This window comes from Equus asinus, chromosome 3, assembly GCF_041296235.1.
Source record: "Equus asinus isolate D_3611 breed Donkey chromosome 3, EquAss-T2T_v2, whole genome shotgun sequence".
Classification (NCBI taxonomy): Eukaryota; Metazoa; Chordata; class Mammalia; order Perissodactyla; family Equidae; genus Equus; species Equus asinus.
Genome location: NC_091792.1, coordinates 62,481,894 through 62,495,945, shown reverse-complemented (window position 1 = coordinate 62,495,945; position 14,052 = coordinate 62,481,894). Strand labels below are relative to the sequence as shown.

The 14,052-nt window shown below is 37.3% G+C and overlaps 1 protein-coding gene across 10 annotated transcripts in view; it reads left to right on the top strand.

The window, feature by feature from the left end:
* Positions 1–14,052, top strand: part of MSRA (methionine sulfoxide reductase A) — a 384,728-nt gene that overhangs the window by 25,800 nt on the left and 344,876 nt on the right. Inside the window, exons 1-2 of one of the 10 annotated variants that reach the window (XM_070505109.1) lie at positions 9,777–10,350; positions 10,547–10,621. The exons of 7 other annotated variants lie outside the window; for them this stretch is intronic. Coding sequence is in view for 2 of the 3 variants with exons in the window: in XM_044766910.2 (XP_044622845.2) it covers positions 10,263–10,350 (88 nt within the window). In the remaining variant the exon portion in view is untranslated. Of the gene's footprint in view, positions 1–9,776; positions 10,351–10,546; positions 10,622–14,052 lie in introns of those variants that run through there. 2 more of the 10 variants (XM_044766910.2, XM_070505111.1) reach the window with 2 other exon arrangements.

Genomic DNA, 14,052 nt, shown 5'->3' with positions numbered 1-14,052 from the left:
GGATTTTGGAAGATTTGAGGTAATAAAACAATTTTGATGTGTGTGGATTAACGGTGTCTCTACTCAAGCTGTTTCAGACCTGTCAGCAGCTTGAAATGGCATTTGAATGTATTTCTTAATTTTAATTTTAAAACACTTTCTCTGAGAATGAGATACCAGGCCTAAGTGGATATTTTGAATTTAAGAGAAGTGGTTTAGGCCAAAGTACAGCCAAATTTTGTACTCTTGAAAGACCTGAAATCCATTTACAAATGAAAAAAGAGATCATGACTGCGTTTTGGAAATGAAATGTGAGAGGACTTGGGCACTGTCAGATTGTCAGAGGGTCTTGGGTGGCTACCCAGCGATCGAGGGGCAGGGCCTGGTGTTTGAGCTGCCTGGCTGCTTTTACATGCTGCTCCTTTAGCATCTCTGACTTCTCTTGGGGCTCATCCCAACTTCCAGGATAGACTTCTTCTGGCCCCCTGAGGATGGTGGCGTTCTCAGCCCTTCTCATCCCTGGGTAGCCTTTGCCTCTGACTTGGGCCTTGGCCTTGTTCCTTCAGGTTCCCCTGCTCCACCAGAAGCCACCCTGTGGAAGACTGGGCGGGGGCCCAGCTCTTGCTCCACAGCCCTCTGCTGCCCTCTGCTGCCCACAGGAAATGGCAATTAACCCTCCGGTCCCAGCTGGCTCATGGGATCTGATGCCTGGGTCATTGCACTAGTCTTCTGGCCGCTCCTTCCTTTAGTCAGCAGACAAATCATAGCCAGATAAATCTCTCTGAAATATCATTTCATGTGAGGATCAGCTCAACTGCAGTGGTTATGTGCCAGACTGGAGACAGACTGCCTAGGTTCAGTTCCAACTCTGCCATTTATTAACTGTATGACCTTGGGCAAGTTGTATGACCTTGGGCAAGTTAGTTAAACTCTGTGTGCCTCAGTTTCCTAGCCTCAAAAATGGGTTTATAATACCCTTATGAGGTAGGCATTATTATTATGAGGATTAAATGAAATAAAATGAGAAGTGTTTAGATTGTGTCTGACACATAGTAAGTACTAAATGAATATTAGTTAATGTTATACTCATCACCCTGCTTTTCTAGGATTTACTGTACATGAGCATTTCCCAAAAGGTGGGACTCCTAATACAAGATGATATTAGATGGTTCAGGGTGTGGCATTAAATAACGTGGACCACAGTGAGAAAGCTATTCCTTTTTTCAGTTATCTTTCAGCTCTTCTGATTATATCAGGATGAAAGTGTCAGTTTGGTGCTAGAGAGTTTTAACCCTTCTCTAACACTTGTTAATCTCTCTTTTTAATAGAGATAGGCCTCACGCTTAGAGACAGCTACAGGCTTTGACAATTTAATAATAGCCATTTTTATAGTGTTTTCTACTTCTGGCAAATGATGCTGGTCTTTATTTTATAGTTGCATTATAAAGTTTCCTTGAAAAAGTAATCTAGGTTAATACAGAAGTGAGTTTAAAGAGTGTTACGTAAATAAACAAATCATCCTAGAATTTCAAGTATGGCAAAAATTGTGAAGATGGTACTCAGATGCCTGAGGTTTGGTGAAACCCCAGAGACAGCACGTGCTTGGGGCCTTCGTTTTGGTCCTCAGCTGGCTTGCGACCCTTTCTGCTCTCCTTGTGGGCCTCTCTGGACGCCAGACTGCCCCACTGATTGCTGACATGTCTTGAGCATTCCTGCCTTTGGATTTTTTTTCTCAAGAATGTCCTCCAGGTTCCACTTTTCTGGTTTTCATTCATCTTTCAAGGCCCCATTTAAAACTAGCATCCTCTGTACGACCTCCCTGAACACCTTGCTCCAATCTTCTCTCCTTCCTCCAGACTGTACCACTTTCATTGCCTCTTCCGTTTATTTGGCTGCCATTTTTTGGTATATGATGTTGATTATTTCCATGTATATGTCCTGTTTCTACAACTAGAAGAAAAGGACTAGAATCTCTTTAGGATGGGAAGAATACCTTAGTCATCTCAATAATCCCTTTAGGGCCTAATACATTGCCTTGGATGCAGTAAATGTTGCTAAATACTTAGTTGTTGTCTGCCTGTAGTGAGGTATCATTTCTGTACCATAAAATTCACCTATTCTGAGTGTACAGCTTTATGATTTTTAATAAATGTCTACAGTTGGGAAACATCAACACAGTCCAGTCTGAAACACTTTCATCAGCCTCCAAAGTTGTCTCCTGCCCATTTGCAGTCAATCCCCTCTCCTACCCTAGCACCAGGCAACAATTGATCTGCTTTCTGTCTGTATAGTTTTCTCTTTTTAAAAGTATTTCATAGAAATGGAATCATACAATGTGTAGTCTTTTCTGTTTGACTTCTTTCAGTTAGCACAATGTTTCTGAGGTTCATCTATGTTGTTGCATGTGTTAGTAACTTGTGCCTTTTTATTGTGTAGTAACAATAGACAGACCACATTTTGTTTATCCACTCACCATGTGGTGGACTTCTGGATTGTTTTCAGTTTTTGGCTGTTAATTCTTCAGTGAATGTCCATGTGCAGGTCTTTGTATGGACATATGTTTTCTGATGGGTGGACTTAGGGGTGAAAATTGCTGGTTCCTATGGTAAACGTAAGTTGAGCTTTGAAGAAACTGATAAACTACCATTTTACATTCCCACCAGCAATGCAAGAGGGTTCCACTTTCCAATGTTCTCACCAACACCTGGTATTATCCATCTTTTTCTTTGAGCCTTTCTAGGGGGTGATGAGGGATGAGTCAAGAATGACTCTTGAGTTTTTGGGTTCAGCAATTGAGTGTTTGGTGCTACTATTTAATGGAGGCTGAAAGAGGAATGAACTTATTTAAGAAAAATCAAGAGTTCTGGTTTGGCCAAGTTGAGTTTGAGGTGCCTATTAACCATTCAGAGGGAGCATTCAGTAGGTAGTGGCATGTATGAGGCCACCTATGTTCATTCCATCTTCCTGAATTCATTAAATAATGGAACTTGGAATAGTTGCTTCAATTTTCCATACTCTAGATATGTGTCTGATGGTCTGGAAAAGTCATATAACTTCTGATGTCAGTTTCCTCATCTATAGAGTAAAATAACACCTATCTTCCTCCAAAAGTTGGGTGAGGAGTGAATGAATTAAGGAATGTGAAGGTGATTATTATCATGGTTATTATTATTAGTGCATGAGTACCTTTTTTTAATTTCACTTTTGTGTTCATTGTGGCTTCTAACCCCACATTTTGTACATAAGCAGGTGCTCAGTAAATACTGACTTAGTAAATCAATGACTGCAGATAATGACTAAGTGTGTAATGGTGGAGAATGAAGAGAGAAGAGAAAGAGGAGAGGGAGAGAAACAGAGAGGAGATGGGGGAGAGAGAGCACGGTTGTAATTTGGATTGACCTTAGGAAGATTGGCCATCACAATTCCATGTTCAGGCTCTGTGGAAAGGCAATTTATCTTTTATGACACCAGGAAGGAACATGGAAGAGTTAGGATTTGGGGAGATATTTAAATAATAACACATCACCTAAAGTGTGGTATTTTCTAAGTGTCTTTTCTTCATACTAGACATTAAGCTTCCTGAGGGCTGGGGTGATTTCTGGTGTGCCTCTGGATTTCCCAGATCCTTAGCTTACTGCTTTAAGCATGATATGAACACAACAAATATGTGTAAAATGAGTGAATACACTTTTTAAACTTCTCTCTTTATTCTAACTAAAGTGACATGGATTTGACTTTTGATTGGTTGGTAGATGACTCTTGAGCAGGTTGTTTCCTTCCTGTTCCTAGGATGTAGTGTGCGTGCTTCTATCCTAGCTGATGGGTGACCTGTAATTGTAATTGCTTGTTCACATACCTGCTCCATGGGTCCTCTATGTGAGAGGCTAAGAGGGCACGTGCCTGGCACATGGTGGTTGTTCAGATAATGCTTGAGAGCATTATTCCTGACTAGACAACTGTATTCAAGACTTAGTCAATAGCTGGAAAAGTCCAGACCTGTGCTCTTTGGGGTTTCATATTTTAGATCTAAAAATCTAAATCTAGGGAAGGAAAGAAAGTAGGGAAATGGTCCAATAATTCTGTTTTCCTCCATTTTTTATCTTGTGGACAAGGTAGATATATTCTTGATATGGTTAGGGAGTAGCTCCCCATTGCTTTCTTAAATCTCAGACGACAACATTAGCTCATGTTGTAAGTATCCTGAGAGGGCCACAAAGTCAAAAGTTCTTGTTAGCTTAGCTCATTAGGGAGAGTTTTCCTAGATTGGCTTAAAACCAAAGGATCTTAAACTTTCCTTTTTAGAAAGACTTTTTTGTCAAACAAAATCTTGTGTGAACCCCATACATATAAATCATAAAAACAGAGCTACTCTGGTTGATACGGGGGTGTTGTCCTAGAAACTTGCCTGCTTCTCCTTTCTTTGTCCTCTTTTAAGGCCCTGCAGCATCTGGGGGACTCCAGGGCTCCTGGTAAAAAAGTATGAAAAACCTCTTGTTTCTTCTGCTACCCTCAGTAGACTTCTGCTAAGTCTGTAGAGAGACTTAACCATGTTCACCTCTGCAACCACTAAGTTATAGGCTCTATAAAACTTCTAAGAACCAGTCTCTTCTGATTGTACTTTCTATCTGAGAGCTTGAATCAAAAGAAGCTTTTGAGGCCCCCAGTAAATCAAATAAGCAGTATACACTGGAAGGAAAATGCCCATATTTGTGAATTTACCGTTGTGAATTTACAGTCCCATGGTCAGTATCCTGTGTGGGCACAAAGTACTGTCCTGTCCAAGTGGGTGGCTGGGGGAGGTAACCACAGGGAGGTGGAGAGGCAGGGATGAAAGGGCTGAGTCAGATCATAGGTTAGCACTGAGAAGGCCTCAGTAAGCCTGCTGAGACGGGTGCGTGTGAAGAGCGAGGCCAGTTGTGGGAAGAGAAGATTTGCTAATGTATAGAGGAGGCTGGCTGTCAAAATTTGAATTCACTAGGGCCTGGCAGTTAGGGAGGGAAGACAGAGTGACTGGGTGCTTCAAGGAGGGCCTGGAAGTCCAGGAGAGCAGGAACTATCTGAAGAGTCAGAACCAGGAGAGGGGAAGAAGGGAATGGTGTTTGCATGGAACCAGGAATGCTGGAGTTGGCTGGGATAGAACCAAGAAGTCAAAGCAGAGTAAGGCACTAGAATGTGCTGGGTTGATTCATGTGGGCCAGGTTTTAGCTAATGTATAGTATTTTTTCCTCTATGGAAGAGGCTAAAAGAGCTTTTGTGGGTTTACCTTGGGGTGTAATCATTTACGACACTCAAAAATACTAGAGAGATGATTGTAACTTTATAAAAAATTGAGATATAATTCACATACCGTAAAATCCACCATTGTTAAGTATGCAATCCGGTGGTTTGTAGTATATTTACTAGCTTGTGCAACCATCACCCCTAATTCCAGAACATTTTCATTGCTCCAAAAGTAAACCCCATACCCATTAGCAGCCACTCCCCATTCTTCTCTCTGTCTAGTCCCTGGCAACCATTAGCCTTGTGTCTATGGATTTGCCTATTCTAGACCTTTCATATAAATAGAATCCTACAATATGTGGACTTTTGTGTCTGGCTTCTTTCACTTAGCATAATTTTTTCAATGGTTCATCCATATTATAGCATGTATCAGTGCTTCATTCCTTTTTGTTGCCAAATAATATTCCATTGAATGGATAGAACACATTTTGTTTACCTATTCAACAGTTGACGGACATTTGGATTATTTTCACTTTTTGGCTATTATGAATGATGCTGCTGTGAACATTTGTGTATAAGGTTTTGCATGGACATGTGTTTTGATCCACTCTGACACTGTCTGTCTTTGAATTGGTACATGTAGACCACTGACATTCAAAGTGATTATTGATTGTTGGATAAATATCTACCATATTTGTTACTGTTCTTTTTTTTGTTGCCCTTGTTTTGTGTTTCTATTTTCGTCTTCCACTCTTTTTCTGCTTTTTGTTGTTTTAATTGAGCATTTTATATGATTCCATCTTCTCTCCTTTCTTAGTATATCAGTTATTTTTTTTTAAAGCTGTTTTAGTGATTGCCCTAGAGTTTTCAATATTCATTTACAACTAATCCAAATACACTTTCCAATAACACCACACTACTTCACAAGTAGTGTAAGTACCTTATAATAACAAATAATCCTAATTTTTCCCTTCTGTCCCTTGTATCTTTACTGTCATTCAATTATTTATATATAAGCATGCGTAAGCATATATATATACACACATAAGTGTATATAATCGAGTACATTGTTGCTATTACTTTGAACAAATTGTTCTCTCTTATACACTTAAAAATAAGAAAAATAAAAGTTTTTATTTACTTTCCTTATTTCTTCTTCACAGATCTTCCCTTCTTTATGTAGATCCAAGTTTCTAATCATGAAAGGGTGTTGGGTTTTGTCAAATGCTTTTTCTCTGTCTGTTGAGATGATCAAGTGGTTTCTGTCCTTTATTCTATTAATATGGTCTATTACATTGATTGATTTTTCTTTGTTGAATCAACCTTGTGTTCCTGGGATAAATCTCACTTGATCATGGTTTATAATCCTTTTCATATGTTGCTAGATTCAGCTTGCTAATATTTTGTTCAGAATTTTTGCATCTAAATTCAAAAGGGATATAGGCCTGTAGTTTTCCTGCAATATCTTTGTCTGATTTTCTTTATGGTTTTTCTATTCTCTATTTCATTTCTCTCTACTCTAGACTTTATTATTTCTTCATTGGTTATTTAGGAGCGTTATTTAATTTCCATATATCTGTGATTTTCCCAATCTTTTTTTCCTGTGATTCATTTCTCCTTTTATTCCTTTGTGGTTGGAGAAATGCTTTGTATGATGTCAATTCTTTTAAATTTATTGAGGCTTGTTTTATGTCCTAACATATTGTTTGTCCTGGAGAACATTCCATGTGTGCTTGAGAAGAATGTGCATTCTGCTGTTCCTGAGTGGAGTATGCTATAGACGTCTGTTAGGTCCAGTTGTTTTATAGTGTTGTTCAAGTCTTCTCTTTCCTTGCTGAACTTCTGTGTAATTGTTCTGTCCATTATTGAAAGTGGAATGTTGATGCCTGCAACTATTATTACAGAATTGTCTATTTGTTGAATTGTCTTATTTCTTCCCTCAATTATTTTTTTTTCTTTATGTATTTTGGGCCTCTTTTGTTATGTGTATGTATGTTTATAATGGTTGTATCTTCTTGATGAATTGACTCTTTTATCATTATAAAATGTTCTTATTTGTCTCTAGTGACAATATTTTCTTAGTCTATTTTGTCTACATTAGTATAACCACTCTAGCTTTCTTTTGGTTGCTGTTTGCATACTATATATATATTTTTTATCCTTTTACTTTCAACCTGTTTGTATGTTTGAATCTAAACTGTGTCTCTTATAGGCAGCATATAGTTGGATCATTTATTTTTATCCGTTCTGCCAATCTCTGTCTTTTAATTGGAGTCTGTAGTTCATTTAAGTTTAATGTAAATACTGATGAGGTTGGATTTACTTCTACCATTTTGCTATTTTCTATATGTCTTTGTCTTTGTTATTCCTCTTCATTACTGCCTTCTTTTGTGTTAAGTAAATATTTTTCTATTAATTCCCTTGTTTTCTTAGTGACTACTTTGGGGATTACAGTTAACATCTTAATTTATAACAGTCAAATTCAGATTATTCCAACTTAATTTCAATAGTATACAAAAAAGTTGCTCCTATGTAGTTCTGTTCTATCCCTCTTTTATTCTGTTGTCAAAAATTACACTTCATACATTGTGTGCCTGTCAGCATAGATTTATAATTATTGCTTTATGCTATCATCTTTCAAATCAGATAGAAGAAAGAGTTACAGACAAAATATATTGATACTGTCTTTAATATTTACTTCTGTAATTGCCTTTACTTGTGCTGTTTATTTCTTCATGTGGATTCGAGTTACTGTCTAGTTTCCTTTCATTTCAGCCTGAAGGAAAATTCCTTTAGTATTTCTTACAGGGAGGTCCACTAGCAATAAACTCTCTGTTTTTGTTTATCTGGGAATGTCTTAACGTCTCCCAGATCTTTGAAGGAGATTTTGGTGATACAGAATTCTTGATGGATGATGTTTTTTCTTTCAGCACTTTGAATGTGTCATCCCACTGCCTTCTGGCCTCCATGGTTTCCAGTGAGCAGTCAGATGTTAATCTTATCCAGGCTCCCTTGTACATGAGGAGTGGCTTGTTGCTGCTTTCAAGATTCCTTGTCTGTAGTTTACAACAGTTTGATTATAATTCCCACTGCACTGTCATCCTGCCCATGTTTCACATCTCTGTTTGAAAGGATAGCATGGACACCTTTGTTAGTGCTTTAATTCAATCCTTATGATTTCTCTGTAGCATTTCTCTGCTCTGTCAAGTGTATGATTTAGTAATGTGTCGTTTTGTTTTTCATTATCATATTTCATAGTTTTATAGAACTTGAGAGTGATATTCATGTGCTCCGTCCCCATAATTCATTCACCTAATAGATTTGCTGAGCACCCGCATGTGAAAGGCTCAAGACTTTCAGTTTCGTTAGGTAGAAGACACACGTCCTGCCTGTGAGGATGACACGTTTGGTTGGTAGAGGACACATACTCAACAAATTACTCTACAATTAAAATGGAGGTATAATGAGTATAAACAGAGTATTTTGGGAGCACAGAGGAGGAATCACTGATTTTTATATTTGATATTAGAGCAAACTGAGGATTATGTAGATTAAGCATTTTGAGACATTGAGGATACATAAATTATAAAGACAGAGCCAAGGATTAGAACCTACTATTCTGGTTTTTTTCTATGAAACCATGGTGATCCTAGAGTGTGGCTATTCTGCGTTTTCAAGCAACAAAGGTAAAAGTGATTTAGTAAACAAAATGGCAGAAAATGATTTGGCAGAAGTTGATGCTGTTCATGCCATAATTTGGGTACTGTACCACCGTCTCCTGTTTTCAAATGTATTAATTGGTTAGCAAAGGATGGGTAGATGTGTGAAGCTCAGACCAGCTATTTTGCTTCAAAAGATGTGCCTGCTACACGTAAAAATAAACAGTATTTATTTGTACTTGTTAGAATGTACTATTATGAATTTAGTAAACAAGTGGCTATGTTGAAACTTGAGTTTCAAAATATGAAAAGATGCTTAATTTTACTAAATCCACCCTAAGTTTTTTCTTTCCCTTTTAATTGATATTTATGTTTTGAAAAGAATTATTTCGCCCTTTATCTTCAGTAAAATTTTGGATAGGTACACTTTATATTAGGATTTCCTTAAAAATAGGAATTGCTGATCAATGACAACTATGTTCTTTTCCCATAGGATAAAACATGACTTATTTGGGCATACGGTTTTAATTTTAATCTGCATGCCTCCTTTCCTATTCTCCCATGATTCTTTGCAGCAAGGCAAGGAAAAACAAGTCTTATAAAAAGAAATACAGTATGTGGTGCTTATTAAAGTTACATACATCTCTTCTCACAGGAGAATTTTGATTTACTGCAGGTTGTGCATATGTCGCATATGGACATTTCTAGAGAACAGATTCCTTATCGCTGAACACTGAATGGCTTCTAGTACTCCATTATTGCTCCGGGAACATGTTAGTAATAATTATGAAAGGTAGGATGCCATGAAATCTGTAAGGTGATTTGGCAGAAGTCGATGCTGTTGGTGCCAGGATTTGGGTACCGTACCACAGTTTCCTGTTTTCAGATGTATTAATTGATCCGCAAAGGACATCTTTTGGAGACAAGAATTCAGACAGACTGGCACAGGCTGGACCTCCGCCAAGACTGCTCGGAAGGTTGCCATACTGGGAGCAAAAGAGTGAGAGAGAGAAAGAGAGAGAGAGGGAGAGAGAGGCAGAGGGAGAGCTGAGGAAAGAAAAAAAGGCAAGACTTGGCACAGCTCAGTCAAATCAGCTTCTTTTGTCTGCTTCCTCGGCTTGAGCTTCAGGAAAGAAAACCGTCCTGGGGTACAGAAAAACTCAGAACTTTTTGGTTTTCAAACTTAGAAGGCTTTTTAAGTCTCTTGGGCTATTTGAAAGTGTTGGTACATACAATGACGTTTAGTCACCAGTATTAAGGGAAATAAAAGCCGTTTTCAAAATGAAGCTTCCACAGTGTCCATGCATTTGGGAAATACTGTATTTGATTTTTTGCATGTATGATTATACCATGAGGGACAGGATTAATATAGAAGATGGAAAGGCAAACTTCTAATTAGAGAGAATGTTAATTTTCTACAAAATAAAGTTTGTTCATCAATACAAACCTGCTTTCAAATCCAATCAGACATCCTTCGGAATGTGTTCAGAACGTAAGTTTTGAGATTTTATTTTATTTTTTTCCCATTTGTAGACATTCACTTTTCAAGGAGCCTTTCTAAGATTTTATGCAACCCAGCCAGGAAGTCAGAGTAAAAGTTGTTTTATCCATGTGTTTAAGAAAACGTTTTCTTAAAGCAACAGCTTTTATTTCTGCTGCTTCATGCTGTCCTAAACTACATCCCCCAGCAATGAGTGACAACACTGAAGACCAGAAAGGCAAGCTGAAGACACCAGACTTCGCATGAAGGGCAAACAAGAAATGTGAGCTTGGTCATTATTTTTGTGTGTGTCTTTGCTCTGAACCAGTTTTTGGAGGTGGGTGGGGAGGTGGGTGGGGAGGTGTCTATGTCTAAAAGATGTGTGCGATTAGGGAATTCTCATTGTGAGAAGGAGATGATAAAAGGTAATTTTTATGATGTTGGCAGAAATGGCTGGGAATGGTAGAGAAGAGAAATTTAAATCTTCTAGATAAGAAATAGTGAGCTGTGTTTGAAATACTTGGAGAAAAATTCCATTATTTGTAGTTGATTAGATTGTATAATTAAACGATTACTATAGCTTGGCTCTCTCAATGTTTTAAGTAGAAGGAAAATCTAGAAAGTTCATCGATTTTCTTTTCAATGCTACCCAGTATTTTACTTAGATATCTACTTTATATCTAATTTCTTAGCAATAAATACTTCCTATTAGGCCTGGCTATAGTTGGATTGTGATAATTCTGCTCTTAAAAATCAGCATTACTGTAGGAGAGGCTAACTGTCAGGCACGTATTTTTGTGGAACCCCCTCATTGTCAGTTAAGTATTCTATTTCTAAAGAAGAGTTTGAGTTGTAGGATTAGGTTATGACTTCCTGCAATATATTTTCTTTGTATTTTATATACTTAAAGAATCTAGGAAAATCGTGTATGTTCATGTAAGTACTAATCATTTTGGGCAGGCTAAAAGGCTGCTTCAGGATCTCTGCTTTTGTTTTGAGTATGTAATCATGGATTTGTTAATCTCTTCACAAAATTTCTTTCTGTTTATAGTTTTATATTATTGCGTACCTTAAATAATCAATTGTTTAAATGGTTTTTATGGTATTTTAATGACACATCAGCACTTCTCAGAATGGCATTTAATATACAAATGTGATTTAAAAATATATGAAATCTAATACAGGTGTCTGTATAGTTAAGCTTAAGTATTTCCTTCAAGTTTTTCACTAATGAACATTTTGATCTTCAATAAAATGAAATCACTTAATGTTCATGTGGGTTGCCAAAATGACAACCTTTGTTTTATAAGCTTCTTTATACACCACCTCGCTGATACTCCTAAAATGGACGCCAAGAGATAAAAGACTTGCTGATAGGCACTGGGAAGGAGATGTTTGCGTGGCTCCAGTCTTCCTTTTTTGAACTGATCACAGGATCATTCACGCCTACACTAAAACCCAACAATATATAAAACAAAGAGAAAGTTCAATAAATAAGTTTAAATTAGAGCTACATTTTAATACTGACCGTCTTATTACCGATTTATGTTTACTTTCATTTACTTCTTAAACATTTAATATAATCTCGTCATTTAGGTTTGCTGAATATATGACTTCTTTAGTTTATTTAAGACTATTTTCACTTAAAGTTAAAGGAATTATTTGCTAGCTTGTTTTCTAATTTCTTTGTAGCGAATTCGGTAAGAGCAAACTTATCTTATATCCAGACTATTTTATGTCCAGTTATTTTCCAACAGTATAATAAAAAGTAAGTGAATTTAAAAACAAAGACGTTAGAACATACCTTAAGAATATTAAATTTTTCGATACTAGTAAAGCTACATTTTATAGTGTTTAACTGTTAGACTTAAGATTTGATAATAAATATTAGCTGTTATACCCAATAAAGTTTCCTACCAATATATTGTCTCTGGCCTACTTGTTACTATCTTAAAATGAGAAAAGTCCCATATTAAGAAGCTCCTTGTTAACTGGCTGTAACAGACACTCCTTTGCACAGCCTTCTTTTAAAAGTATGTTTAGTAAGAAATTGTGTTGATTACCTTTTCGAACGCATACATTTAGGTTTACCATAATGCATTCTTCTTTACTTTTAGACCTTTTGTTTTACAAACACATTGCCATTTAGGTTATTAATTATTTCCATATTAGTATTAATGTTTCAAATCCTATGTTGAAGTGTATTAATACTAGTGCTATGATTGTACATGAACTCTATCTCAGCATATATTCGTTCTAGTTTGAATTATACACTATTTTGAAGTGGAATTATTACGACAGAAATGCATTCATGTTTAACTGCTACTTGATGCCTGTTATCAAGTCCTGTTTAGATGTACCTGGAAATACAAGCACATAATTTTATGAACTAACGTGAACCTCTCAGGGGGCCTTAGTCCAGCATTTTACAATTATTCACTCATTTATTCATTTATTGAACAAATGTTTATTGAGCACCCACCTAAACATGCTAATATTTCATCGTCGAAGTTACTTTTGGTAACAGGGAAGAAAGCCACATACACGGTGGAAAAGGGGTAGGGTTTAAAATGGAACTACAAAAGCTTAGATGGAAAAAAGCAGTGCTGCAGTGAGAGTTATTTCACTGGATTAAAGTATGTGAACTTTTACTGCACAATATACATATTACAGAACGTTGTTATAAAAAATCAGGAGAGGTTGTAGTTCATATACCTGTCAGAATTTTGTTTTACCATTATTTGGATTTCTGCGTCCTATTGGGCAAAAAGCTCCAGTTGTTCAAGTCTTCTGATGGATGTGTGAGATAAACAATTCAGGTGTTGTGAGGAAGAAATTAAATAGGGGAAATTAAACCACTGCTCTCGTTCTAGCTTTTACGTATGTCAAAGTAGGTGTCGTTGAACCTTCGAAGATGTGGCTGCAATGTGAAAGACGGCGGTCTGTTATGAGGGATTTTTTTTCTTTCCTTTGTTTTCTTTTGTGAGAAAGAGGAAGAAGAGGAGGCCAACCCCACATCCAGAAGCCAGCGTGGCCCTTCGAGAGTAAGCTTGCTAGGGGGCGGAATATTTTAAATGGACCAATCAGTTCACTTTCTGTATTCTCTAGGGTTTTGTTTTGATTTTTCCTTAGCTTTGTTCACTAACATAATGACTCATAGGCATAATACATCTCTTGACTCTAGAAATAAGTGAGCATTTGACTTAGTAGCCTAACTTTATTCCATGCGGTTGTTCTCTAATCTAAAAAGAAGGTGTAGGTTCATATTCTGAAAAGGAGAGAAAAGTCACAAGAGCCAGGGACGTGAGCTTGGAGGCTGTCGTGGCCAAGGCTTGTGTCAGGGCCGAAGGCCAATGGAATGGAGAGGAGAGGGGTTTCAGCCGCGGATATGCGCCGCCGAAGTCACTCAGCAAACATTCCCGGAGGGTCTGCTCTGTGCCAGGCGGCGTACAAAGATATACGTTCTGCCCATGAGAAACGCATAGTCTGGTTGTGGGGAGGGGAAGGAGGAGAATAACCGATAAATGTGTGTTTCTTTACAGTGTACCGAATGCTTTCATCTGTTGTCTCATTTAATCCTGGCAACAATGCCTAGCATGGGGACTGGGACATAATGGCCCTATAATAAGGATTCGCTGAAGGAACAGACCAAGTTGTAAACCAGATTATTATCTTCTTGAGTCTTATTTGATTAAGAGAATATTTTCCCTTGTG